Source organism: Oryctolagus cuniculus, chromosome 11, assembly GCF_051225735.1.
Source record: "Oryctolagus cuniculus isolate XC-2025 breed Fujian yellow rabbit chromosome 11, ASM5122573v1, whole genome shotgun sequence".
NCBI lineage: Eukaryota > Metazoa > Chordata > Mammalia > Lagomorpha > Leporidae > Oryctolagus > Oryctolagus cuniculus.
In genome coordinates, this window is record NC_142877.1 from 54,105,938 (window position 1) to 54,133,843 (window position 27,906).

A 27,906-nucleotide genomic window follows, 5' to 3' on the forward strand; every position below is an offset into this window, starting at 1 on the left:
CTGCAAAGATGTTTCTTTGGACTCAGGTTTCTTCTGTACTTCTGCAGAGGTAACACCTGAAAGCTGAATTATCCTTAATAACCTGGAGGTCTAACATGATACTGAGCAACATTTACATCCCAAACAACATCAAAAGATACACTAAATTCTGAAGGTAGCTGTGCTGCAAAATAAATTTAAAATTAAAAGCATGTCCTCATTTATGCTTGAGATTCCAGTCCTAGAACAAGCCTGTGGCCACCAGTATTGATGTTCTTGCCACCCAGCAGAGCTGACTGCATCAGTCTGATACCTGGCGTTGGAGTCTGAGTGTATCTTAATCCTATCAAGCTGGAGTTGTTCACCTTAGCCGAGAAGCAAGTGTCATGGCAGATCTGATAATTGGCTGCTATTCTGGAACATTAGTTTCCTGCTGTCCAGGCAAGACTGACCACAGTCTCCACCTTCTTGTTTACCTTTTGGTAAATGGAGCAGCCAAACTCTGTTCCATTGTTAAGCTGGAATCTGTCACTCTTGTAGCTGATGGTAAAGTTGCTCTGCGTGACCTGGGACTTTGCACTCCCAGAGTTCATCTGGTAGCCAGCCAAACCGGCCTTGGTAACACAGCACCAAAGCATCCTGAATGAAGGGCCCAACAATGTTGAAATCTACGTGCTGATGTGCTCCTGCTCGTATCCTGGCTTGATTTTATCACTTTCTTTCTCCAGTGTTAGGGGAGTTGGATGAAGTCCAGCTTCAGTCTCCATGCAAGTTTGTTTTCCATGGTGATCTTGGTACCCAGTGTGTTGCCGGTGTTCCATTTCTCCGTAAATATCAGACCATACTCAGTCCATCTGTACTTGGTTTCCAGACTGTCTGTCATTTTGGTGGTCTGGGTTGGCTGAGCCTGAGCTTGTAAATTCTAATCCATTCCCGGACTTTGATTTCCAATCAAGCTTTAAGCCAAATCTGTAGTCCTTGCACATTTGCCAAGATCAGCATACATGTGAGGCAGAGCCACCCTCTGTTCAGAGGTGGCGGAGGTGGGAGCAGGTGGCTATGGCATTGCGGAGCTGAGCATTGTGAGCTGTAGTGTGCTTTGAAGTCAGGTATTATGATGCCTCCAGCTTGATTTTTCTTGTTCAGGTTGGCTTTGGCTATTGTGGGTCTTTCGTGGTTTCCTAACTCTGTAAAAATCTTATTGGTATTTTGATATGGATTGCATTGAATCTGCAGATTGCTTTTGAAGTGCAGACACTTTAATAACATTGATTCTTCTGACCCATAAACAAGGAATATCTTTCCATTTTTGTGTCCTTGATGATTTATTTCATCAATGTTTTATCATTTTCACTGTAGAGATCTTTCACTTCTTTGGTTAAATTTATTCCTAAATATTTTTTAGTGGCTATTGTGAATGGGATTTCTTTCTGTGAGTTCTTCATTGGCACATAAAAAAGCTACTATTTTTTGTATGTTTATTTTGTAACCTGCAACTTTACTAAACTGGTTTATCAATTCTAACAGCCTTTTGATGGAATGTTTAGGTTTTCCCATGAATAATATGATGCCATCTGCAAACATGGATAATTTGACTTCCTCTTTTCCAATTCTGATGCCCTTAATTGCTCTCGTTAAAATTTCCAGTACTATGTAGAATAATAGTGGTGAAAATGGACACCCCTGTCTTGTTCCAGATCTGAGGGGAAATGCTTTCATCTTTTCTCCATTCAGTATATTGGCTGCTGGTTTGCCATACAAAGCTTTTATCATTTTGAGGAATGTTCCTTCTGAACCTAATTTGTGGAGAGTTTTCATCATAAAAGAATCTTATCAAATGCTTTCTCATCTATTGAGATGACCATATGGTTTTTGTTCTTCAAACTGAATTGATTTATCACGTTTATTGATTTGTGAAATGTTGAACCACGCTTGCATTTCTGGAAAAATCCCACTTGATTCTGATATGGTTTTGAATTCGACTTCCTACTATCTTGTTGAGAATCTTTACATCTATGTTCATTAAAGATATAGGTCTGTAGTTTTTTCATGTTGTGTCATTGTTGGGTTCTGGTATCAAAGTGATGGTGGCCTCATAAAAAGAGTTTGGCAGAGTTCCATCCTGTTCACTATTATGGAATAGTTTGAAGCGTACTGGAGTTACTCCCTCATTGAATGTTTTGTAGAATTCAGTAGTAAAGCTATCAGGTCCCAAATTTTCCTTGATGGAACACTTTTGATTACTGTTTCAATCTCATTGTGTATTATGGGTCTGTTTAGGTTTTTTTATGGCTTCTTGATTTAATCTTGGTGGGTTGTATGAATCCAGTAATGTATCCATTTCTTCAAATTTATTTCAGTTTATTAGCATACTGTTCTTCATAGTAGTTTCCTATGACCCTCTGTATTTCAGTGGTTATCTCCTTTTTCATGTTTAGTTTTATTTACTTGAGTTTTTTCTGTTTTATTTTGTTAGTCTGGCTAGAGACTTACCTATTTTGTTTATCTTCTCAAAAAAAAACCCCAACTTTTTGTTTGTTGATCTTTTGTATTTTACTTTTTTTTTTTAGTTTTAATTTCATTTATTTCTGCTTCTGCCCTGATCCTTATTATTTCTTGCCTCCTGCTGATTTTGGGTTTGGTTCGTTCGATGCATCATTAGGTCATTGAGACATTTCTCCTTTTTTCATGTAAAGACTTAATGCTATAAACTTCCCTCTTAATACTACTATTGCTGTACCTCACAGGCATTGATATGATGTGTTTTCATTTTCATTTATTTCAAGAATTCGATTTCTTTTTTAATGTCTTCAACAACCCACTTATTCAGTAGCATGCTGTTTAATTTCCAAACAAAGACTCTGAGGGACAAGAGTTGAAGGAGACATCGCTGCAGCCAGTCACATGGTCACATGGTGCAGCCATAATCTTGCCACCTTAAGGTTGAAAAAATTGCTGCGCCCCCCCAGCACTCAGTTGTAGTTGAGAGGGAATTCCACAGTCACTGCTGACTGGATTCTGAGCAACTGCTGGACTTGGAGCAGGGAAGCTGCATTGCTGTCCTTCACTCCCTTCCCCTACTTCTGCAGAGCACGATACTCAGCAGAGAAAGGCCACGCAGTGTGCCTCTATTCTGCTCCTACCGGTGTCCTAGTCAGATCAGGGTAATGTGTGGGGCAAAGGACAGATTGCATGCATCCTGCAACTATGGGAGTTTTTTGGCATTAGCTCCATGTATTTATTAGATTGTTTTGAGGGATAAATCATGTGAACTCCATGTCATGCACTCTATGTGAACCCATAGGATTTGGTTTAGCTTCTGGAGGATAACACCAGAAGCAGCCCTTAAAAAAATCTGTTTCTACCCTGGCAGATCTGGGAAATGACCCTACTATACCCTGCAATACCAGAACTAACAATTCCTTCTAAATTTCTCAGAATCTATGTGGTGGACATAAAGAAGAACCTACCTGCACTCCACCTCTCTGGATTCAAACCAGAGTAAAATCACTACTTCTTTTACCATCAGGATATGAATCAGAAGGAAAGTTTCCTCTCACCTGCTGTGCATCTGTGTCTGACTGGAAGGTGATATACCAGTTGCTATTGTGTGCAAATTCACAGCTTATCACTTTGGGACAGTTTTCATTTTTGAACAGAGCTTTCACTTCCTGAAAAAGAAAAACATTAGTGAACTCTAAAATTACATCAAAATGGGCAGTGCATTTTGTGTTTACTATATTAAGGTTTATCTCTTACTATATTTTGCTTCTACTTCTTCACATTATCCTTTTACATCTCTTTTTTTTCTAGTGAGAACATATTATGTTCTTTTTTTTTTTTTTTTTTGACAGGAAGAGTTAGACAGTGAGAGAGAGAGAGACAGAGAGAAAGGTCTTCTTTCTGTTGGTTCACCCCCCAAATGGCTGCTGCGGCTGGCATGCTGTGCCAATCCGAAGCCAGGAGCCAGGTGTTTCCTCCTGGTCTCCCATGTGGGTGCAGGGCCCAAGGACTTGGGCCATCACCCACTGCCTTCCTGGGCCACAGCAGAGAGCTGGCCTGGAAGAGGAGCAACGGGGACAGAACCGGCCCCCTGACCGGGACTAAAACCCGGGGTGCTGGCGTCACAGGCGGAGGATTACCCTAGTGAGCTGCGTCGCTGGCTGAGATTATGTTCTAACACAAAGCCATGCACAGTTACTGTGTAAATTTTTATGTATGATTTAATGATAAAACCTTATTTTATACTCAGAAAAATGGAAATACTTCACTTCTAGTAGATAACTAAATTTCCTTTATGTTAAAATCTCTTCAGTCTTTTTTCTGTTGTTAATAAAAAATGTTGCATATTTTGTTCACATTTTCTAGGCATTAAGAATATTCATGCATTCTCAGTTGCTTTGTCCACACTGGGATAACAGACTTGAACTCTGTGCACACTTACATTTTCCAAAATCAATGTAACTGGAAAAATAAAAACTCTAATAAATACATGGATGCAGGGAAAGATGATTACCAAACCTCAGGATGATAACAGTTAACAGCATGAAAGAAGTATGTATCAAGAAAGAAAGAAAATAACTACAAAGGGAACATTAACTATCACTAAAGTTAGAGAAGGAAAGGAAAAACAGCATCTACTGAAATATCATGAAGGGTTAGATACTTTGATTTATCCCTCAAAACAATCCTGTGTTGAAGCTTTTACAATCTCCATTTTTATCATCCAATTCCATTTAGTCTAACATCTAGTTGAGTCTTAAAAAAAAAAATACTAACCAATGATTCCCAAATATAAGTATTAGAATCTGAGAGGTTAAACTGACCCACAAAATATCAAACATCACTAAGTATTAATTTAAAACAACACAATTACTAAGCTGATTGCAAAATCAATATGACAACAGAAGTTAGTCCAGGGCCAGCGCCATGGCGCAGTAGGTTAATCTTCCACCTGCGGCACCGGCATCCCATAAGGGCGCCGGTTCTAGTCCAAGCTGCTCCTCTTCCAGTCCAGCTCTCTGCTGTGGCTTGGGAAGGCAGTGGAAGATGGCCCAGGTGCTTGGGCCCTGCACCCTCATGGGAGACCAGAAAGAGGCACCTGGCTCCTAGCTTTGGATTGTGGCAGTTCCAGCTGTTCCACCACTTGGGGAGTGAATCAGTGGAAGGAAGACCTCTCTCTCTGTATCTCCCTCTCACTGTCTGTAACTCTACCTCTCAAATAAATAACTGGATCAGAAGTGGAGCAGCTGGGACTCGAACTGGACCCATATGGGATGCTGGCACTATAGGTGGCAAGTTTATCCACTATGTGATAGTGCTAGCCCTAATTTGTTCTTTTCTTAAGATTATTTATTTGAAAGGCAGAGTTACAGAAAGATAAAAAGATCTTCCATTTACTGGGTTCACTCCCCAAAAGCCTGCAATGGCCAGGGCTAGTCAAGCAGATACTGGAACTCCATTTGGGTATGCCAGATACTGCTCTGAGCTCATTACTAACTTATGTAATTCTTATGATATCTCCAAGTTATTCATTACTATTATATGATTTAACAGATGAGAAATAAAAAGAGGTTAAGAAGCATTAAGTCACAAAGTGAGCAAGTTAAAATGCTGGAATTCATATCCAGATAGCTTAGGCTCTTAAATGCAGGTTAATATTCCTATTTAAAAAATACTTATTTATTTCAAAGTCAGAGTTACAGAGAAGATGGAGTCACAAACACACATATAGAGAGGGAAAGCGCACATGATATCTACTGGTTCACTCCCCAGATGGCAGCAACGGCCACAGCTGGGCCAGGCCAAAGCAGGAGTCAGAGTTTCATCCAGGTCTCCCATGTGGGTGGCAGGGACCCAGGCACTTGGGTTACCCCTCCACTGCTTTCCCACGTTTTTAGCAGGGAGCTGGATAGGGAGTGGAGCAGCTGGGATACACAAAATGGTATCCAATACCGGTCCCTAGATTTATACTTTATATTATTTCTGAATAGTACATTTTCCCTACTCTATAATTTTCCTTTTAGTTTGTTACTTTTGATATATATAGTTAAAATCAAAGATCTAGTGATAATTTGTTTTCTAATTTCTCTCTTCAGTCTAGAGAATTATTACCAAATAATTCTAGGCAAAAACATTGTCTACTAAGGTATCAAATTTGTTAGGTGCCAAAGGTCTAAAACTTCTTTTCCAAAAGGCTAATCAATTACAACACATTAGTTAATCCTCGCCTTCTTTAATTTATGGGGCCTTAACACAGCAACTTAGTGTGAAACTATCATAGTGTTAAGAAACATAGGCTTTGGGCTGGTGCTGTGGTGTAGTAGGCTAAGCCTCCCCTTGCAGCACTGGTATCTCATATGGGTGCCAGTTTGTGTCCCCAGATGCTCCTCTTCTGATCCAGCTCTCTGCTTATGGTCTGGGAAAGCAGTGGAAGGTGGCCCAAGTGCCTGGGCCCCTGCACCAATGTGGGAGACCCAGAAGAGGCTCTTGATTGCGGGCTCTTGGCTTTGGATCAGCCCAGCTCCGGTCGTTATGGCCATTTGGGTAGTAAACCAGTGGATGGAAGACCTTTCTCTCTGTCTCTTCCTCTCTTTCTGTAACTCTGCCTCACAAATAAACAAATAATCTTATTGAAAGCAAAAAAGAAAATGAAACAAGGGCTTGGGGCCGGTGTTGTAGGTAAAGTTACTGCCGGTAATGCCAACATTCCATATGGACACCAGTTCAAGTCCTGACTGCTCTACTTCTGATGTAGCTCCCTGCTGATTCACCTGGGAAGACAGTGGAGGATGGCCCAAGTTCTTGGGCCTCTGACCCATTTGGGAGACCTTGAAGAAGCTCATGGCTCCTGGCTTTGCTTTGGCCCAGCTCTGGCCATTGCAACCATTTGGGGAGTGAACCAGCAGTTGGGAGATTTCTCTCTGTATCTTCCTCTCTTTAACTCTGCCTTTCAAATAAATAAAATAAATCTTAAAAAACAAACAAACAAACAAAAACCACATGGGTTTTAAAATCAGATAAATCAACTTTAAATCCAGGCTTAATAGTCCATATACCCTAGGGCAAATTAAATCACATAACTATCCTAACACTCAGTTACTGTACTTGTAAAACATATAATAAAATTTCTGACTTTACAGAACTGTAAAGGACATAATACTTAATAGAATCTAATTATTAACTCAGTATTATATATATATTATATGAGTATTTCTGAACTATACTGCTGCCTTTTTTTAAAAAGATTTATTTATTTATATATTTGATAGGTAGGATTACAGAGAGACTGAGACTGACAGAAAGGTTTGCCATTTGCTGGTTCACTCTACAAATGGCGGCAACAGCCAGAGCTGGGCCTAACCAAAGCCAGGAGCTTTCTCCAGGTCTCCCACACAGGTGCTGGGACCAACACAATTGGGCCATCTTCTGCTGCATTCCCAGGTCTTAGCAGAGCTGGATCATAAGAGGAGCAGCTGGGACTCAAACCAGAGCCCAAAGGGGATGCCAGCACCATAGGCAGAGGCTTAGGCCACTATGCCACAGTGCTGATCCCACAGACTATACTGCTTCATTCAAATATTATTTTATTTATGTATCTGTTCCAGCTCATCATTCTGACTACAGCTAACCAGCAGAATTAATTTCACTTCATTAGTCTTCTGTACCATTCTAATACTTCAGAATTAAGAATACAAACCAGCTTTAGTGATGATTAATGACTTACCTCTACTGGTGTTGTTTCAGGAATCTCTCTGAGGATCACAATACAGCGCTTATGACTTGGTCTCACTTTCTCGCCCTTCTCATCAACTTGAACCATGGGAGAAGCTGAAAAATTTTTGTTAAAAAAAAAATAGTGACAAGTAGCAACATTAACAATGTCATTAAATAACTATTCATTTCAATTTTCAATGGATTAAATTAGTATATGCTAGCTTAATATGTAGCAGACCACAATTATGAGAAAACATGCTTTTGGGTTGGTATGTAAGAAAACTGTCAAATAGTAACCGAACAAATATTCACAGCACCTACTTAGTACTACGGCACTATGTTGACATCAACAAGAAGCCTTATCTGTGTGCAATAACAAAATTCGTCATTTAACAAGAGGTAACAAATATTATTACAGAAATCAGTGTACTTGCATTAGTCAAACAGTATTCTGGGAAATGTAATGAGCTCCCATATGTGAAGAGTTTCTTAAAGTTTAAGAAGCCCTTAATTCAAGAACTACACTCAAACGATTTTAAGTTATATTATCACTGATATCAATGTATTTAATATAACATACTACTCCAGCGACCTGGAAGCCATCTTCTAGACATTCATTGTAGGGAATAAAGATGGCAAAACGTAGCCAAACGATTTCTTTTTTAATTCCTTCAGAAAGATAATATGCCCTACCTCCTTAAGCAGGTATAAAAAAAAAAAAAAGGCAAGTAAGACTGAAGGCTTGACTTGCAACTTGCAACTCATTTTTAAAGGTTTATTATATTTATTTGAAAGAGAGTGACAGAGAGATGGAGGGAGAGATTTTCCATCCACTTGTTCATCCCCATATGGTTGAAACAGAGGCTAGGCCAGACCAAAGCAAGGATTCTAGAACTCCATGCTGGTCTCCCACGTGGGTGGCAAGGGCTAAAGGACTTGAGTCATCTTCCGCTCCTTTCCCAGTTGCATTAGCAGGGTGATGGGTCAGAAGTGGAGCAGCCAGAACTAGAACAGGAGCTCTGATATGGGATGCCAGCATCACAGGTGGAGGTATAATTTGTTATGTCATAAAACCGGTCCCTGCAATTCTCTTTAAACATTTTCAGCAGGAAGCTGGATCAGAAGTGCAGTAGCCAGGACTCACTGATACTGAGACATGGCTCGTGTGTGTTCCAAGAGGCGGCTTACCCCGTTGTGCCATAAGGCCTACCCCAAGAAGTAAAAATTCTTTACCAAGCTTCAGAGTGGTGTTTGTCAAACTGCAGGCCACACTCATTAGTAGGTTGTGAAATTAGCTTAGGATAAAAGAAAAGTAGACCATTGCAAACATTGGTATTAACTTGAAAAAGTGACATTTCTGTTTTAAGTATAAGTGGTGGATATTGGACTACGATGTAAAATGTATCTGTTAATTTGTTTTCAAAAATTTGAAATAGGAGGTAGGCATTTGGCACAGCAATTATGACTCCATTTGAGATGCCTACATCCCATACCAGAGTGCCTTGAATCGATTTCTGCATCTCTCTTTGATCAGCTTCTTGCTAATGAACACCTTGTGTGGCAGCTGATAAAGGGTTCGAGTGTTTTGGTCTCTATTACCCTTGTGAGAGGGTATTTGGGGACTGAATCAGTGGACTGAGGATCTTTCTTTGTCTCTGTCTATTGCTGCCTTTCAAATAAAATGATGAAAAATAAATAAATAGATAAGATATAGATAGACAGAAAGAGCGATATTAAATTGCTTTTACTTGCTAAGTGGATATCAACCAAGGTGTAAAATTTTACAACCAAGGTGTAAAATTCTTATAGAAACTGCACACACAAACAATAAAAATAAATTATTGGAATAAAATAGCCAAAAAAGCATAAAAAATGCCAGTTAAAAACAGTTTCTTGCATTATCAGAAATCAAAAAAAACACTTATAAGTTTTAAAATTAAAAAACCAAGGTGAAAAGTATTTTTTACATACCTCTCAATACTTCAAGAATTAAATCTGGGTCTGTGGTCAGCTTTTTTATTTCTTCCATGTTGGCAACAGTCCAAATTGGGACAAATTGATCACTATCCATCTGAGATATCAAGTAAAGATCCTTTGACAAATTTTCTCTGAAAGGAATAAAAAAAAAAAAGGAAGTCTTATAAAACAAGCAATTCTTATAAAAAGCTCCTTAAGCAAACTAGTGTCTTAATTTTATCACTAAGTCTAGGAAAACAAAATTATGTGATCAGAAATAACACAATGAACTTAGAAGAGTTCAGTTTAAAAGATGGCAACACAATATTTATCAGTAACGACTTTTACATAGTTTATGAATCCCAAAATGTGTCTGGTCCAATAGTTTTAGACAACAGATTTTATGGAATTATACTGCATGGAAAGAAGTTTAATATTAAATAATATTTTACTACACGTTGCTTCTGATGCTAGAATATTCATAAGTGAAAAAGTATAGCTTAATTTTTAGTGAGATCATGGAGGATTTTTAATTTAAAAGTGTTTGCATTTTTAATAAACATTTTGATTTTTATAATTTAAAATATTTATTTAAAATAAAGACAAAATTCTCTAAGGTATATTAAACAAAGGTACATACACTACCATCATACACATAACAGATTGTTTAACAAGCTAAAGTAAACTAAAATCCATGTCTTGTTAGTCACAACAAATATTTCTGAAAGTAAACTGGCTAAATAAAAGTCTTTGCTTAAGGCCGGCGCCGTGGCTCACTAGGCTAATCCTCCACCTGTGGCGCTGGCACCCTGGCCCCGCAGCGGCCACTGGGGGGTGAACCAACGGAAAAGGAAGACCTTTCTCTCTCTCACTGTCCACTCTGCCTGTCAAAAATAAAAATAAATAAATAAAAATAAATAAAAGTCTTTGCTTAAAAGCCTCCTTCTTGGGGTGGCTGTTTGGCCTAGTGGTTAAGCTGCTAGATGGTAGCCTATGACCCCATCAATACCAGCTTTGACTCCTGATTCCAGGTACCAGCTGTTACCCAGGTACTTGGCAGGTAACAGCTCAAGAAGTTGGGTTCCTGGCTCTCATGTGGGAGACCTGGACTGAATTACCAACACCCTCCATAAATTATGTACATTTGGGAATAAGCCAAAAGCACCAGCACTGTGGTGTGGTTAAAGCCCCAGCCTGCAGTGCTGGTATCCCATATGGGCGCTAGTTTGAGTCTGGCTGTTCCACTTAGAATCCAGCTCCCTGCTAATGCACCTGGGAAAGCAGCGAAGGATGGCTCAAGTCCCTGGGTCCCTGCACCCAAGTAGGAGACATGGAAGAAGCTCCTGGCTCCTGGCTCTGGATTGGTCTGCTCTGGCCTTTGTGGTCATTTGGGGAGTGAACCAGCGGATGGAAGACCTCTCCTCTCTCTACCCGTGTAACTCTGTCTAAAAATAAAAATAAAAATGATGGGGGAGGCACAGCCCTCTTTCTCAAGGAGGTATGACCTAATCGCCCTATTTAAAACTGCGATGGGCCGGCTAATCCTCCGCCTGCGGCGCCAGCACCCCAGGTTCTAGTCCTGGTTGGGGCACCGGATTCTGTCCCAGTTGCTCCTCTTCCAGTTCAGCTCTCTGCTGTGGCCCGGGAGTGCAGTGGAGGATGGCCCAAGTGCTTGGGCCCCTGCACCCGCATGGGAGACCAGGAGGAAGCACCTGGCTCTTGGCTTCAGATCAGCGCAGTGCGCCGGCCATGACAGCTATTTGGGGGGTGAACCAACGGAAGAAAGACCAATCTCTGTCTCTCTCTGTCAAAAAACAAAAACAAAAACAAACAAAAAAACACCTGCAATGTATTCTCCTGCTCTTGCATACATATACTCTTCTCATTAATTTTCTTCCATACAACCATACTTGTAAATCTTTTGTTTTACTAGCTTTTGACTTTGTTTCTCAGCATAAACAGAAGTTCCATAATGGATCTTTGTCATTCAGGAATGTGTTTCACTAGCCTAAGTGCTTGGCAGACAGTAGGCTCAAATACCTTTATATACAATTTCTACTGAAATAGAGTAGTAACTCTTTTTTATAGATTAAGAATTACCACCAGTGGTAGCTCCTTGTTTTGCTGGGGATGGGACAGGACAGATATAAGATAACAGTAACAAGTAAACTTCAATATGAAGAGGCCGGCACCGCGGCTCAATAGGCTAATCCTCCACCTAGCGGCGCCGGCACACTGGGTTCTAGTCCCGGTCTGGGCACCGGATTCTGTCTCAGTTGCCCCTCTTCCAGGCCAGCTCTCTGCTGTGGCCCAGGAGTGCAGTGGAGGATGGCCCAAGTGCTTGGGCCCTGCACCCCATGGGAGACCAGCAAAAGCACCTGGCTCCTGCCTTCGGATCAGCGCGGTGCGCTGGCCGCAGCACGCCAGCCGTGGCAGCCATTGGAGGGTGAACCAATGGCAAAAGGAAGACCTTTCTGTCTCTCTCTCTCACTATCCACTCTGCCTGTCAAAAAAACAAAAAACAAAAAACAAAAAACAAAAAAAACTTCAATATGAAGAAATACTAAAACTAGTTTAATCAATATTCCTTAACAACTTGAGAATCAGACAACTATAAACATGATCTTTATACAATTAAAAAGTTGCAAACTAAATCAACCTTGATGTTCAGCAGGTCTACTCTGACAAAACAGTATGTCAGAACTCTTAACTAAAGAAACTGTATCTCGTCAGAGTAAATGGAATGAACAAGTAAAACATCCAAGACTTGCCTATTCATGAGAAATACCTGGTATGTGTTGGCAGCAATCTAGATGAGGTACAAATGCCAATTAGAACTCTACTGTACTTGGAGGTTGGATGTTATGGATCATGATCAGCAAGAGCCTCTACCACAACAATTCAAAGTGCATGGATAGATCATAAAAATCCCATTTTTGGAAATGGAGGAGACTTGAAAACTTCAAGGACAAAATTGACTGAAATGCTGGAGATAACGTTTGCTTCCTGTAAGGTCTTGGGAAACCAGCAGACCTTTAGGTGGGTGTAAGTACGTGGCATATGTGTGTGCTGGGCACAGGACTAGCACTTCAGTTAAAAACCACAGGAATCCCCAACACACAGCTGATTTCCCCACAAATTTCCTAAATTCTAGGAGGAAGATTGGAAACTAAGAAAGAAGGAAAAGGCAGGGTGAAATCTGTGTGTTGTTGGGATTAAGTCCCTGAGAAAGGAGTAACCCTGCAGCAAATACAAGTCTCTCCTGGAAGATACGGGCTAGATTGTGAAACTGTATGGGGTGAGGGACTAAAGAGGTAATCTTAAACCCCTGAAGAATTGGTTTAAATTTCCTTGGCATATTGGAATTAAACAGACAGAAAACTACCAAGCTCTACAGCAAAAGCCTGAGAAGGAGCTAAGCACTGGATGTGGTGGTAAAGATGTTGCTTGAGATACTGGCATCCCATATTAGAGTGCCTGGTTCAAGTTCTGACTCTTAGACTTTCGATCCAGCTTCCTGCTATTGTGTACCGTGGGAGGCTGCAGATGATGGCTTAAGTATTTAGGTCCCTGCCACCCACAATGAAGACTCAGATGAAGTTCTGAGCTCCTGGCCTTGGCCTGGCCAGGTCCTGGGTTTTGTGGGCACTTGGAGAAAATCAGTTGATGGAAGATTTTTGTCTCTGAAATAAATAAAGACACTGAAAATAAATAATTTAAAAAAAAAAAAAAAAACATGTTCAGACAGGTGTTCCAGCACAGTAGGATAAGGCACTGTGTGGGATACCTGCATCCTATACTGGAGTGTGTGGGTCCAAATTCTCTCCTCTGTGATTCCCATTCCAGCTTTCTGCTAATGTATCTGGGACACCCAAGTAACTGGGTCCCTGCAACCCATGGTGGCCAATCTGGGCTCTCAGCTTCGGCCTGGTCTAGTCCTCTCCTGCAGGCACTTGGTGGTCACTCTGCCTTTCAAATAAATGAAACTTAAAAAAGTAAAAACAGAAAAACTGCCAGAGAGGGCCACTCTTAAAGAACAGATAAATCTGGGATGGACTGAGTCTCATGAAAATGGTTTCTCAGAGGAAGCAAGTTTTTAGCCTAGCAGTAAAGACAACTGCCTCCCACATAAGAGTACCTGGGTTAGATCCCAGCTCCAGGTCCTGACTCCAGCTTCCTGTTAATGCAGTCCTTGGAAGGCAGTGGTGATGCCTCAAGTAACTGGGATCCTGCTAGCCACATGGCAGATTTGCATTGAATTGCTGGCCCCTGGGCTTCCCTCTGGCCTTGGTTTGTACGATTTGGGAAGTAAACCAGAAGATGGAGCTCTTTGTGTCCATTTTTCAAATAAATAAAAATCAATTAATCTAAAAGAGAAGCTGCTCAGGTCTGACCCAGTTCAATTCTTGAACAGACTGAAGCAGTCAACATTTCTTTCCATCTGCCTAACAGAAGAAAGCTCAAATCCTGTTGAGAGGGAAAAATTACGTCACCTGCAGCTTCTGTAATTCTTTTATTTGTATATTCAGCATACAATCAAAATTTACAAGACATGTTAAAAGGCAGGAAATTGATAGACAAGAGAAAACATCCTGACCAAGACAAGCAGACCCAAAAACAATCTTGTTAGTCCGTAAGGATTTTAAAGTCACTATTACAAGTGTGTTAAAGAAAATGAAACGTATCACAGGCCCAATGATTATAGAAAAGGAAACCAGGAGGGGAAAGATGAGAGATGTTTAGGATGAGGCATCAACTAAACCTGAAACAAGTGTGCAGTTTGTGTATTGAGATGTGTCTCTGGTAAAATCCACATTTCTAGCTTGAAAAGTTTTATTCACTGGTTATACCATGTACCAGAGAGATTAGAAAAATGGAAAGCATTTGCATATATATCCAAATTTATGTTTTCTCTAGAAGCAGCAAATTGGAATTTTATAAAGTATAAGTTATAAATATACCTACATAAGTCATATCTGTAAGACATCTTAAAAACATTTTCCTGAAAGGACTCCTTATTTAATACAAGACAATGGTATAATATATGTTCTCTGCCTATCTCCTTAACATGTGGTTAAAAATAACTCTATGATCAAAGGTTATGTGAGTCACTTATGAAAAATAAAAAATTTTAAAAAAGCTTTCTTTTAAGAACTCCAATGCTAAATGCATTCATAGGAAAAGAATCCCACAGGAACTTCATTATCTCTCCGGGAATGGTTCCTTCATGCAGACCATATCTTCAAGTCTAGTTAAGATGCACTAGAATGACACCAAAAGCATATCACTGAAAGGAAGTGATAATCACTATCTTCTTCCACTGACTGACAGATATTTTACATCCTATAACCAAACAACTCAAAAATGCAGAGATATCAATCAAAAAATGATTATGTACCGTGAGAAACAGAATTCTAATTGTTTCCTCAGACATTCTTTTAGCTCTTCTGTGGAAATTGCTGAATTGCCTTCCTCTGATGGTAGAAAACAAAAGGGGGAAAAGTTAATACCGAGTTAGCCTACGTAGTAAACCTTACATACTATTATACTCAGAAACCACAAATATTCACAATTTAAAATTTACCACATATATATTTCTATTATTTCTACTGTTCAGATAGCTCAATATCTAATTTCTATCAACTTATTTTTTCAAATAGACTTCATGATAAAAATTGTTTTATCAAGAAATTCACAAAGTACTATTAATGCTAAAAACATCTGGCTACCATGTTGTAAAATATTGCCCTGAACATTTTATAAAAAGTGTGATTAGCAGCTAATTCCTTTAATAAAATGCCAAAGAACAACAGCAGTAATAATTTATTTAAAAATTTTTTCTATGTATTTATTTGACAGGTAGAGTTATAGACAGCGAGAGAGAGAGACAGACAGAAAGGTCTTCCTTCCATTGGTTCACCCCCCAAATGGCTACTACGGCTGGCACTGAGCTGGCGCTGAGCTGATCCGAAGCCAGGAGGCAGGTACTTCCTCCCGGTCTCCCATGCGGGTGGCAGGGGCCCAAGCACTTGGGCCATCCTCCACTGCCCTCCCTGGTCACAGCAGAGAGCTGGACTGTAAGAGGAGCAACTGGGACTAGAACCTGGTGCCCATATGGGATGCCGGTACTGCAGGCGGAGGATTAACCTAGTCCACCATGACGCCGGCGCTGCAGTAATAATTTAAATTTGAAGCCAGGAACTAGCTAAAACAAGTGAGATATTTATATTATACAAATCTCTTATGGTGGTTAATCTGATGCTAGTCAGATTCCAACTTCTCTCTCTTAATACTTTTGTTTTCTACCTTCCTTAATTCTAGAATACTAGACCTTCTGCTGTATACTTAAAGCATTCAAAGATCTAAAGGCCTTAGCTAACTCTCTAGAAGCTTTCTATGCTTTCCAATGTTTTAACACAAAACATGAGCCTTTTCTTTTTCAGGATATAAGCCTGGGAAACCATCACTCCCATTAGACTGTTTTATAAGCCATTACAGACAAAGAACACATAATATGTCCTTCCTTAAAAAAGCATTAATAGGGGCTGGAGCTGTAGCGCAGTAGGTTAATCCTCCGCCTGCAGTGCTGGCATCTCATATGGGTGCCAGTTCTAGTCCCAGCTGCTCCTCTTCTAGCTCTCTGCTATGGCCTGGGAAAGCAGTAAATAATGGCTCCAGTCCTTGGGCCCCTGCACCCATGTGGGAGACCAGAAGAAGCTCCTGGCTCCTGGCTCCAGATCGGTGCAGCTCCGGCCGTTGCGGGCATTTGGGGAGTGAACCAGGGGACAGAAGACCTTTCTCTCTGTCTCTCCCTCTCACTGTCTGTAACTTTACCCTTCAAATAATTAAATAAAATCTTAAAAAAAAAAAAGTATTAATAATAGAGGCCATGTTTCCTATAAATACAGACAACTGGATATATTAAGAAACTAAATAGTCTGAGATTTTAATTACTAACATGTGTTACTACTCAAGAATCAAAGTAATAAATGCTAACTTCATTAAAAATGAATATAGGGGCTGGTATTATGGCGCAGTGGGTTAAATCACCTCCTCCAATGCCGGCAACCCACACTGGAGCACTGGATTGCACTCCATGAGCTCTGCTCCTGAACTGGCTACCTGCTAATGCACCTAGAAAAGCAGCAGAAGATGGCTCAAATCTTTGGGCCCCTGCACCAGCATGGGAGATCCAGATGGAGTCTCAGGCTAATGGTTTCAGCCTGGCCCAGCCCCAGCCATTGTGGCCATCTTGGGAATGAACCAACAGACTAAAGATCTCTGTCCTTTCAAATAAATAAAACATATCTTAAAAAAACAACAAACTGAATATAATCTGAGCACTGGTTTGATTCCTAGCTGCTCTGCTCTCAATCCAGCTACCTGCTACCATGCCTGGGAAAGGACCTAAGTATGGCTCAAATACCTAGGTTCCTGCCACCCACATCAGAGGCTATGATAGAGTTCCTGTCTCCTGGCTTTGTCCTGGCCCAGCCTCAGCAGTCATGGCCATTTGGGTAGTGAGCCAGTGGACAAAAGATTTGTTTCTCTCTGTCTCTACCTCTCCCTCTGTAACTCTGCGCCGATCCGAAGCCAGGAGCCAGGTGCTTCTCCTGGTGTCCCATGCTGGTACAGGGGACAAGCACTTGGGCCATCCTCCACTGCCCTCCCTGGCCACAGCAGAAAGCTGGACTGAAAGAGGAGCAACCAGGACTAGAACCCGGTGCTCACATGGGATGTCGGCGCCACAGGCGGAGTATTAACCAAGTGAGCCACAGCACCGGCCCCTTATACTGGTTAAATGTTTAAACTGCAAATAGTTGTCTAGACCCTTTAAAAACTATATATTCTCTTTAATTACAAATTTCATGTTTTGGCATTAGAAACAGTATTTTTTTTTTAACAGTCTTACATTTCATTAACATAAGCCTCTTTTCAAATAAGAAAACACTGCCTCAAGTCTGTCAGAGCAAGGACAACACACTATGTGAATGGGAGGGAGTACAGGCTAGTATACTGCATCTTTCCATCAATAAATCATAAAGTTTACCAGAAACATCATATATTTGGTAACTCAGATCTTCTGGTCCTAAAATTATTCCATCAGTGGACTCTTCAATGCCTGTAGAATTCCTTGTGGTTTCACAAGATGAAGAATACATTACTTCATATTCCTTACACATATCTTCTGAAAGCTCTGTATTTCCTGTATTAGAGACAAAACACCAAAAGTATTTAGAAATTCTTTATGTCACAATTTCAGAAACTCTGGGCAGTCTATGTCTTCCCTGACAAGATTTCTAGGAATTCTATCAGTTGGGAAAATGCTCATGTGGTTTTAAGAGTCATTTCCCCAAGGCAGACAGTTTTTATTATTATGGATAAGCAGTTACTAAAATTTATACAGTACTATCTATAAGTCACATGGCTCCATGAACTTTATTTAGTTCTCAGAAAATCCTATGCTATGTAGGTCAGGGATGGGGAATGTGACTTGGGAACCATAAAAACCCCATAACATCATTTGGTCTGGCAACTGCAGGTAGGACTTGAAATTCAACAAATCTGTAGTAGGCTAATTAAAAAAAAAAAAAAAAGATTTTATTTATTTGAGAGGTAGAATTACAGACACAGAGAGGGAGAGATAGAGGGAAAGGTCTTCCATCCACTGGTTCACTCCCCAGATGGCCGCAAAGGCCGGAGCTGGTCCAATCCGGAGCCAGGAGCTTCTTCCAAGTCTCCATGTGGGGGCCATCTTCTACTGATTTCCCAGGCCATAAGCAAGAGCTGGATCAGAAGAGGAGCAGCAAGACACAAACTGGCATCCATATGGATGCTGGTGCTGCAGGCAAAGGCTTAGTCTACTATGCCACAGCGCTGGCCCTAGTAGGCTAATTTTTAAGTTGATAATTTTATATGGTCCATGAGTAATGTTACAAATATCCAATTGGCCCTTGGCAGAAAAAAGGTTCCCTACCCCTGCTACAGGTAATTGTAATAGTTTTTGTTTTCCAGGTGAAGGAAATAGCACAGAGAAGTCATGTCATTTGATAAAGGTCAAACAGTAAGTAAACAGCAAAGCCAATGATGTTAGAGCAAAACTGATTTATAAATAGGTTATTATAAATGGGTTAGAAGCTAGGTTTAACAATACAGCTGCTACTTGGAATTACTGACAATCCGTTCATATTAGATGAGTGAGAATTACATGTAAACTGTGTACTAAACATTTATAAGTGTATTTAGTCACATAATCAAAGAATGTAAGTCCAAGTTCTACAAACTGGTTTGATTACACATTTAAACAAAATGTGATATTTCTGATAAAACACTTCGCACTTACCTTCAGGAGGGGACCCTGATGTGGCTGCTGTATCAGGCCAAGAACTTTCCGTTCCATGAGTTACAGGAGTGGCATCAGGATTTCCAGGAGGAATTTCTTGCCATACTTTGGCGTTGGGATTTAAACCAGTTCCTTTAGATGTTACCTGCTAAATAACCAAAGATTCTATTTGTAAAATTTAAAAGTGCATTAAAAGAAATGCAAATTTAGACAAAGGGCTTCTACATTACTTAAAAGTGAAATACTTTCCAATAATTATATTAAATAAAATGAAATCAGTTAACATTAAAATTATTGGTCAGTTTCAAAATATAGAACTTTTAAAGTAATGAATTTGAAATGTCCATATAAAATTTAGCCATCTATTTTACAAACAACGCAAAGCCCTATAAATTACTTCTAAAATGGTAATACTGTTCTACCCCAACCCATTTGTAAATGTCGTAAAATTCAAACTGTTCACATATCTTTGAGGCATTAGTGTTTGTGTATCTATAGCAAATTTCTGAGTTTATCTGTAGTGTAATTTTCCAGAGTACCTCATCTTTATTGTCATCCAAGCTGTGTCACACATTTGAGTTTGAATTGTATCACAGCATCTGCCTTATTTTGGAATGCTCTCTTCCCTCTCTTCTCAAGGTAGACATCCTCAAGTGTGTACAACACAATAATCAAACTGAGATACCAACATTTAAACTGATCTTTTACATGGCTTATCTAACCACAAACACAGAGGTGAGAAGCAGAAACTGAGCATGAGAACAGAACAGGGCTAAGAGTGTGAAAAGGTAGAGACAGAGCAAGGAAGAGACGGTGAGATGCACAAATACACTCCTCTCACCTTATCCAAACCAACAGGGTCTCATCCTTCTCAAGGACATTAATAATCCAGTAAACATTTCACCCTCTTCTCAAAAAGTTATTCTACTCCCTTCTCAGTGGTAGGCCCCTACCACTACCAATAGATGATAGGCTCCCAAGGGTGGGCTCAAAGGGCAGAGAATGAACTTAATCAAGATTAAGGCACCAGGAATTCAGCTTTCATGAAAGAGAGCTAGCACATTACACCATGTATCAGGAGTTCATTATAAAATCCCTACCTGCAGGGGTTAGGGATTTTATAATGGCATAGCGGGTAACGCCACCACCTGCAGTCCTGGCATCCTATATGGGCACCAGTTCAAGACCTGGCTGCTCTACTTCTGACCCAGCTCTCTGCTATGGCCTAGGAGGCAGTAGAACACGGCCCAAGTACTTGGGCTCCTGCACCACATGGGAGACCCAGAAGAAGCTCCTGGCTCCTGGCTTGAATCAGCTCAGCTCTGGCCATTACAGCCATTTGGGGGGTGAACTAGTAGATGGAAGATCTCTCTCTGCCTCTGCCTCTCTGTAACTCTGCCTTTAAAATAAATAAATCTTAAAAAAACAAACAGGCCAGTGCCGCGGCTCACTTGGCTAATCCTCCGCCTGCAGTGCCAGTGCCCTGGGTTCTAGTCCCAGTTGGGGCGTCAGATTCTGTCCTGGTTGCTCTTCTTCCAGTTTAGCTCTCTGTTGTGGTCCAGGAAGGCAGTGGAGGATGGCCCAAGTGCTTGGGCCCCTGCATCTGCATGGGAGACCAGGAGGAAGCACCTGGCTCCTGGCTTCGGATTGGTACAGCGCACTGGCCATGGCGGCCATTTGGGAGTGAACCAACAGAAGAAAGACCTTTCTTTCTGTCTCTCTCTCTCACTGTCTAACTCTGCCTGTTAAAAAAAACAAAAAAACAAAAAAACAAAACCAAAAAAACCTCTCCTACCTGCAGGGGTTCTTAATAATGACTGTCATGGTTAAAAACAAAACAAACATCAGCTTTTAAGGTATTACCAACAGCAGAATATGTCCAACTAAGGCACAACTTTTGAGTGGACAGATCTGCGGAGGTCCCACACTAAGCTGCTGTCTTAAAGCTTCAGCTTCCAGGATGCCTAATTCTACTTACTTGCAGTTCTGTCCCTGGAATCCCCCTGCACTCTTCTGATTTCTTCACTTGAGTTTCTTTGAATGCATTTCTACACCACACAAGTAACATATTTATGAGCCAATGAAATAATATTCTTTAATTATACTCTATTGCTTGCCATATTTCTTTTTCATTGCTTCCTTTTATAAACTGGAAAGAAAGATCTTGAGATGCAGTCTGGAAAAAGAAAAGACTAGATACAATGCCTTTTCTAGGTCTATTCCTATTTTTGGATCAAAAGTTGTGCCTTGAAATGGCAGTGACAGTAAGGTGTACTTTATTAATGTCGCAGTTTAGAATTTCTAGGTGTCTGACAACAAAAAGCATATTTTTTTGGTCAGTTTTACAATTCTCTACAGATAATACATCCCCTGCCTGTCTGCATCAGAACAGTACTCTCCTACCACTGTGCTTTTGGTGGGCCACTGAGCTGAGTTAATCGGTGATTATGATTTGGGAATTTAGGTACAGAATAATTTCCTTTTCTTTCCTTTTAATTTGAGAGACACGGGCAGACAGAACAGAGCTCTCACCTGCTGGCTTACACCCCAAATGCCTGCAATGGCAGGCCTGGGCAAGGCCAAGGCCAGGAGCTCCAGGTCTTCCATGTGGGTGGCAAGGACCCAATCATTTGAACCATCATTTGCTGCTCTGAGGGTCTGCTTCTGCAAGAAGTCAGAAGCTGGAGCTGAGAATCAAGCCCAGTCACACGAAATGAGACACAGTGTCTCAACCAGTAGATCAAATGACTACCTTCAGCATAGTTTCTGACTGGTAGTGGAACAGAACTATGAGGATCTTGTTATAGCCCAGCTCTCCTGCTATGTGCCCAGTATTTAATTTGATATTAAGTCCTTTTAATAGAAGATCTACATTTACATTTCTACTCTCTTTCTCTCCTCAATTCTCAGTATCCAATATGCCTCCAGACAAGAAGACAGCAGACAAAAAGAGTACATCTCTCAGAGATATCAGACTTCTGAATCTTGATAAATACAATCAAAGAATACAATATAAAAAACTGAAGGAATAAGAGCTATACCTGGAAAGGACAGAACGAAAGCGCCACACAAACTTATAAGAAGTACCCCTAACTATGAAGAGTGGTATGTAGCTGTAAGAAAAGCAAAAAAGGTATTTCAAAGTAGTTCACCACAAGCAATTATTATCTAAACATAGTGACTGAAGCTTTAGAACCCCACTTGAATTGAAAACAGAGCTCTAACGTGAACTTGAGATCATGTATGATCTTGGGAAGTTTAACAAATCTAAGCTTCAATTTTCTCATTGTAAATTGGGGTAAGAATTCCTCATTTATTAATTCTTATTAAACAGTTAAGATTCAGTAGAAATGCTTCATATCCTTTCATAAAGCATGTTAAAAAAAAAGATTCACAAGGCTGGCAAGGTGGCATAGTGAATAAAGCTGCCACCTGCAGTACTGGCATCCCATATGGGCGCCAGTTTGAGTCCCAGCTGCTCCACTTCCGATCCAGCTCTCTGCTATGGTCCGGGAAAGCAGTAGAAGACAGCCCATGTCTTGGGTCCCTGCACCAACGTGGGAGACCCAAAAGAAGCTCCTGGCTCCTGGCTTTGGCCAATGGGGAGTGAAACAGTGGTCAAACCAGTGGATGGAAGACCTCTCTCTCTGCCTCTCTTTCTGTTTTTTTCATCTCAAGGGTGGTGTTACAGAGATAGAGGGAGATTTTCCATCAGCTGGTTCAATTGCCGAATGGCTGCAACATTCAGGCAGGCCAAAGCCAGGAGCCTAGAAATCCATCTGGGTCTTCCATGTGAGTACAGGGGTCCAGGCACTTGGGCCATCTTCATTGCTTTCCTAGGTGTATTAGCTGATAGCTAGATAGGAAGTGGTGCAGCCAGGACTCAAACCAGCCCTCCTATGGGATGCAGGTGGTGATTTAACCCACTATGTCACAAAGCTGGCCCCAGTATTCTAGTTTAAAGTGGTTACTATAATCTCACTTCCAAAATTTTACTACACAAACCACCAATACATTCCTTGAAAATAATTGCAAAGTAGAGGTAAAAGTTAAATGTAAACTGTATCATAGAAAATTAGCTCCAAACAGATAAAACCACAAGAAATAGATGATAGCGAATAAAATGAAACTGCAACAAAATAATAATAAATAATCCTCAGACTTAAAATTGGCAAACAGCCCTTACAGGAGACTATATAAAATGGCACAACTCATATTTCCACATATTAACATTATTTGTAAAAGAAAAGAAATGAGAACAACTCAAATAGATATAGAACAAAGGACACTGATACTAGGCAAAGTACTTGTTTAACACACTCAAAATTATAAAGATGGCATCCTAATTTATCACATAGATAACACTGCTGTTTATTAAACCAAATATTGTATGAACTCTATTTTCATAGTAGTTGAAATATACAAAAATGTGACTTTTAGAATGAAAGAATATGGGTCAATATCAAAACTGAGAAATACTGTCATTTATAGCAGTCAGTATTTACTTAAATTTACATAAATGTTGACCATGGTCTCTGATCATCATTCTTTTGTGTAGGCACAACTTTCTTCTGGAGTCATTTTCCTTTTGCCTGAAGAAAAATATTCAGACTTAAAAAATATTTATCTTCCTTGATTTATCTGAAAGGTGGAGGGAGACAGACAAGAAGAGGCAGACAACATAGACAGACATAAAGATACAGACAAGAGATCACAATGTGCTGCTTTACTCCCCAAACACCCACCAACAGCTGGGGCTGATCCAGGACCACACCAGGAGCCAAGAATTCAATCTGGATCTGCCACATGGGTGGCTGGGACCCAGCTACTTGAACCATCATCTGCTGCCTCCCAGGTTGTGCATATAACAGCAGTAGAGCCGCGACTTGAACACAGGCACTCCAATGGGTTACAGACATCCCTAAGCGGCATATTAACTACTGCACCAAACACTGGTCCCTAGAATGTTAAAAGTAAATTCAATATAGCTGTGGTTTCTCTGAAGTATTTTTAACCTCTAATCTTGTGCTATACAGCATTCTTATTTTTTTAAACATTTATTTATTTTAAAAGCAGAATTAAAGAGAGAAAAAAAGAGATCCATATTCCATCCACTGGTTCACTCCCCAAATGGCCACAAGGACTGAGACAGGCTGAAGCCAGGAGTTCATCCTGGTTTCCACATCTGGGGCAGAGGCCCAAGCACTGGGGCCAACCTTCCACAGGAGCATTAGCAAAGAGCTGGACAGGAAGTGAAATGGTCAGGACTTGAACCAGCACTGATACAGGGATCCTGGCATCACAGGTGGCGGCTTAACCGGCTGCGCCACAATGCCAGCCTCCAAACAAAGCATTCTCAATAGGCATATATTTCCTTTCAAACATATTAAAGATATTCCATTGCCTTCTGGTTTGCACTATGGCTAAAAAAGAAATCAGCTAGCAGGAGCAAATGTTTTGCTTTGTGGTTAAGATGTCTGCATACCACATGGAGTACCTGGCTCTAATTCCTTAGCCCAGCTTTCTGCCATTGTAGATACTGGAAGGCAGTGATGATGGTTCAAGTAACTGGCTTCCTGCAACCCACATGGGAGGCCTGGATTGAATTCCAGGCTCCCAGCTGCTTGCCCAACTGTGGTGTTTGCAGGCATTTAGGGGAGTGAACCAGTGTTTCTCTGTCTGCCTACCTCTCAAAAACACACACACACACACACACACACACACACACACGAAAAAACCCAGCTATCAGTTTCGCTGCCCTTTTTTTCAAGATTATTTATTTGAGAGTCAGAGAGGGAGGGAGGGAGAGGGAGAGGGAGAGAGAGAGAGAGAGATAGAGATCTTCTAATCTTCTATCAGCTGATTCACTCCCCAGATGGCCACAATACCCGGGGCTGGACCAGGCTGAAGCCAGGAGCCAGTAGCTTCTTCCTTGTCTCCCATGTCGGTGGCAAGAGCCCAAGTACTTGAGCCACCTTCTGTTGCTTTTCCCAGGTCATTAGCAGAGAGCTAATGGAGTGGAGTGGTCAGGACATGAACTGGCACCAATATGGGATGCTGGTGTTGCAGGTGGTGGCTTTCACTCTCTATGCCACAATGCTGGCCCCTTAGCTGCCTATTCTTAATGCCTCTTTTCTCTCTGATTACTCAGCTTTTATCAATGCAATTTTGCAGTTTTGCAATCATTAAATTCACTGAGCTCCCTGAAATTTCATGTTTGTTATCAATTCTGCAAAGTTATCAGGTTCAAGTCCCAGCTGCTCACTTCTGATCCAGCTCTGTGTTTTGGCCTGGGAAAGCAGCAGAAGATGGCCTTAGGCCCCTGCACCCGCATGGGAGACCCAGAAGAAGCTCCTGGCTCCTGGCTCCTGGCTTCGGATTGGCACAGTTCTAGAGGTTGTGGCCAATTGGGGAGTGAACCAGTTAATTAAAGACCCCTCTCTCTCTCTCTTTCTGCTTCTATGTTACTCTTTCAAATAAATAAATAAATCTTAAAAAAAAAAAAAACAAAAACAGATAGGCCTATATATAATAGAGTAGTCCCTCTGGGCAATTTCAAACACTCATGGTGAAGTGTATCCTGAAAAACATTAAACAGGAAAGTGCAGAAACACATAGTTTATAAATTTCAAATTGTAAGCTGCTCTGAGTAGTGCAATGAAATCTTGCGCCATCCACTGGGACAGTAAGTGATCCCTTTATCCAGCACACCCATGTTATATACACTGCCCGTTAGTCACTGAATAGCAGTCATGGTCGTAAGATCATCCGTCATCAGGTCAACTGTGGCAGTACCACAGGGCTTGTGTTTAATAATGGCCCCAAAGGACAAGAGGTGGTGATGCTAGTAATTCAGGTACCCCAAGGAGAAGCTGTAAAGTACTTCTTTTGAGTGAAAAGTTGGAAGTTTTCAAGAAAAAAAGTCATATACTAAGGTTGCTATAGTAATTATGATACCCCCAAAGAGAGGTTGCAAAGTTCTTTTGAGTGAAAAGTTGGAAGTTCTTAAGAAAAAAATTCATTTAATAAGGTTGCTAATATCTATAATATTAACACATTTTGAGCCCACTCTCATCTAACTCTTATTATGGCCTATTGTTATAACTGTTTTATTGTTATTCTTGCTAGTCTCTCACACTGCCTTTTTTAATGAACTAAATTCTATCATAGGACTTTATGTATAGGAAAAAACAGCAAAAAAAATGGATTTAATCTTATTTATACTTTCAGGCACCCACTGGGGGTCTTCGATCACCCTGGATTTAGGGGGCACTACTATAATATGGGAAAAATGCTCCAAACATAACTACTGAATAAAAAAAAATCAAGTTACAAAAAACAAACACTTCGCTTTATCAATTGTTATTTTTATTTTATTAAAGACTTATTTTATTTACTTGAAAGGCAGAGTGACAAAGAGAGATCTTCCATTGCAGGTTCACTCCCCATTTGGCCACAACAGCTAGGGCTGAGCCAGGCTGAAGCCAGGAGCCCAGGTACTTGAGTCATCTTCTGCTGCTTTTCCAGGCACATTAGCAGGGAGCTGGATTGGAAGCAGAGCAGCCAGGACTCAAACTAGCGCCAATACGTGATCCTGGAGTTGAAGGCAGTGGCCTAACCCATTGTGCCACAATGCCGGCCCCACTTTGCTCTATCATATTAACATACAAAATCGCTGTACACGGGTAAATATGTATGTATATAAAAATACCATGAAGGCCTAGAAGGGGGGCTGACACTGTGGTGTAGTGGGTAAAGCTGTCGACTGCAGTGCCAGCATATGGGCACCAGTTTGAGTCCTGGCTGCTCCACTTCCAACCCAGCTCCCTGCTGATACGTCTGAGAAAGCAGTAGATGGTTCAAGTGCTTGGCCTCCTGCACCCAAGTGGGAGACCCAGATGAAGCTCCTGGCTCCTGGCTTTGGATCAGCCCAGCTCCAGCCATTTGGGGAGTGAACCATGGATAAAAGACCCCCCCCCCAACTTTCTCTAACTCTGACTTTCAAATTAATAAAATAAATCTTTAAAAAAAGCACAGTAGGTCAGTCAAGGCCTGACATCCCATATTACAGCACCAGTTTAAGTCCTGGCTGCTCCAATTACAATCCAGTTCCCTGCTAACATACGTAACTAAGAAAGCAGTGGAGGCCGGTGCCGTGGCTCAATAGACTAATCCTCCGCCTGCGGCGCCAGCACCCCGGGTTCTAGTCCCGGTTGGGGCGCCAGATTCTGTCCCGGTTGCCCCTCTTCCAGGCCAGCTCTCTGCTGTGGCCCGGGAGTGCAGTAGAGGATGGCCCAAGTACTTGGGCCCTGCACCTGCATGGGAGACCAGGAGAAGCACCTGGCTCCTGGCTTCGGAACAATGCAGTGCGCCAGCTGTGGTGCGCCGGCCGTAGTGGCCATTGGAGGGTGAACCAACAGAAAAAGGAAGACCTTTCTCTCTGTCTCTCTCACTGTCCACTCTGCCTGTCAAAAAAAAAAAAAAAAAAAGCAGTGGAAAATGTCCCAAGTCCTTGGGCCCCTGCCACTTATGTGGGAGAGCCAGAGGAAGCTCTTAGCCTCGGACTCCTGGCTTCAGCCTGACCTAGCCTTGGTTTTGCAGTCATTCGGGGAATGAATCAGCAGATGGAAGATCTGTCTCTATCTCTCCCTCTAACTCTGACTTTCCACTTCCGATCCAGCTCTTGGCTATGGCCTGGGAAAGATAGTCCAAGTCTTTGGGCCCCTGCACTCACATGAGAGACCTGGAAAAAGCTCCAGGCACCAGGCTTCAGATCAGCCCAGCTCTGACCACTGCGGCTATTTGGGGAGTGAACCAGCAGTTGGAAGACCTCTCTCTCTTTGCCTCTGTCTCTCTGTAACTCTGCCTTTCAAATAAATAAATCAATCTTTTAAAAAATCAGCATAACTTCT

The 27,906-nt window shown here is 41.2% G+C and overlaps 1 protein-coding gene and 1 pseudogene across 24 annotated transcripts in view; both read right to left on the reverse strand.

Annotated features, from left to right (window-relative positions):
- LARP4 (La ribonucleoprotein 4) overlaps positions 1–27,906 on the reverse strand; it is a 63,263-nt gene that overhangs the window by 25,263 nt on the left and 10,094 nt on the right. For 12 of the 24 annotated variants that reach the window (XM_089308331.1, XM_051846279.3, XM_070052232.2 and 9 more), the window contains 6 exons: positions 18,995–19,142; positions 17,702–17,857; positions 15,050–15,125; positions 9,667–9,803; positions 7,706–7,809; positions 3,540–3,650 (listed from right to left, as the gene is read on the reverse strand). In XM_089308331.1, the coding sequence (XP_089164457.1) occupies positions 3,540–3,650; positions 7,706–7,809; positions 9,667–9,803; positions 15,050–15,125; positions 17,702–17,857; positions 18,995–19,142 (732 nt within the window). Of the gene's footprint in view, positions 1–3,539; positions 3,651–7,705; positions 7,810–9,666; positions 9,804–15,049; positions 15,126–17,701; positions 17,858–18,994; positions 19,143–21,526; positions 21,659–22,035; positions 22,108–27,906 lie in introns of those variants that run through there. The other 12 variants (XM_070052235.2, XM_089308336.1, XM_089308335.1 and 9 more) reach the window with 4 other exon arrangements.
- On the reverse strand, positions 79–1,011 carry LOC149123467 (non-selective voltage-gated ion channel VDAC1 pseudogene; annotated as a pseudogene).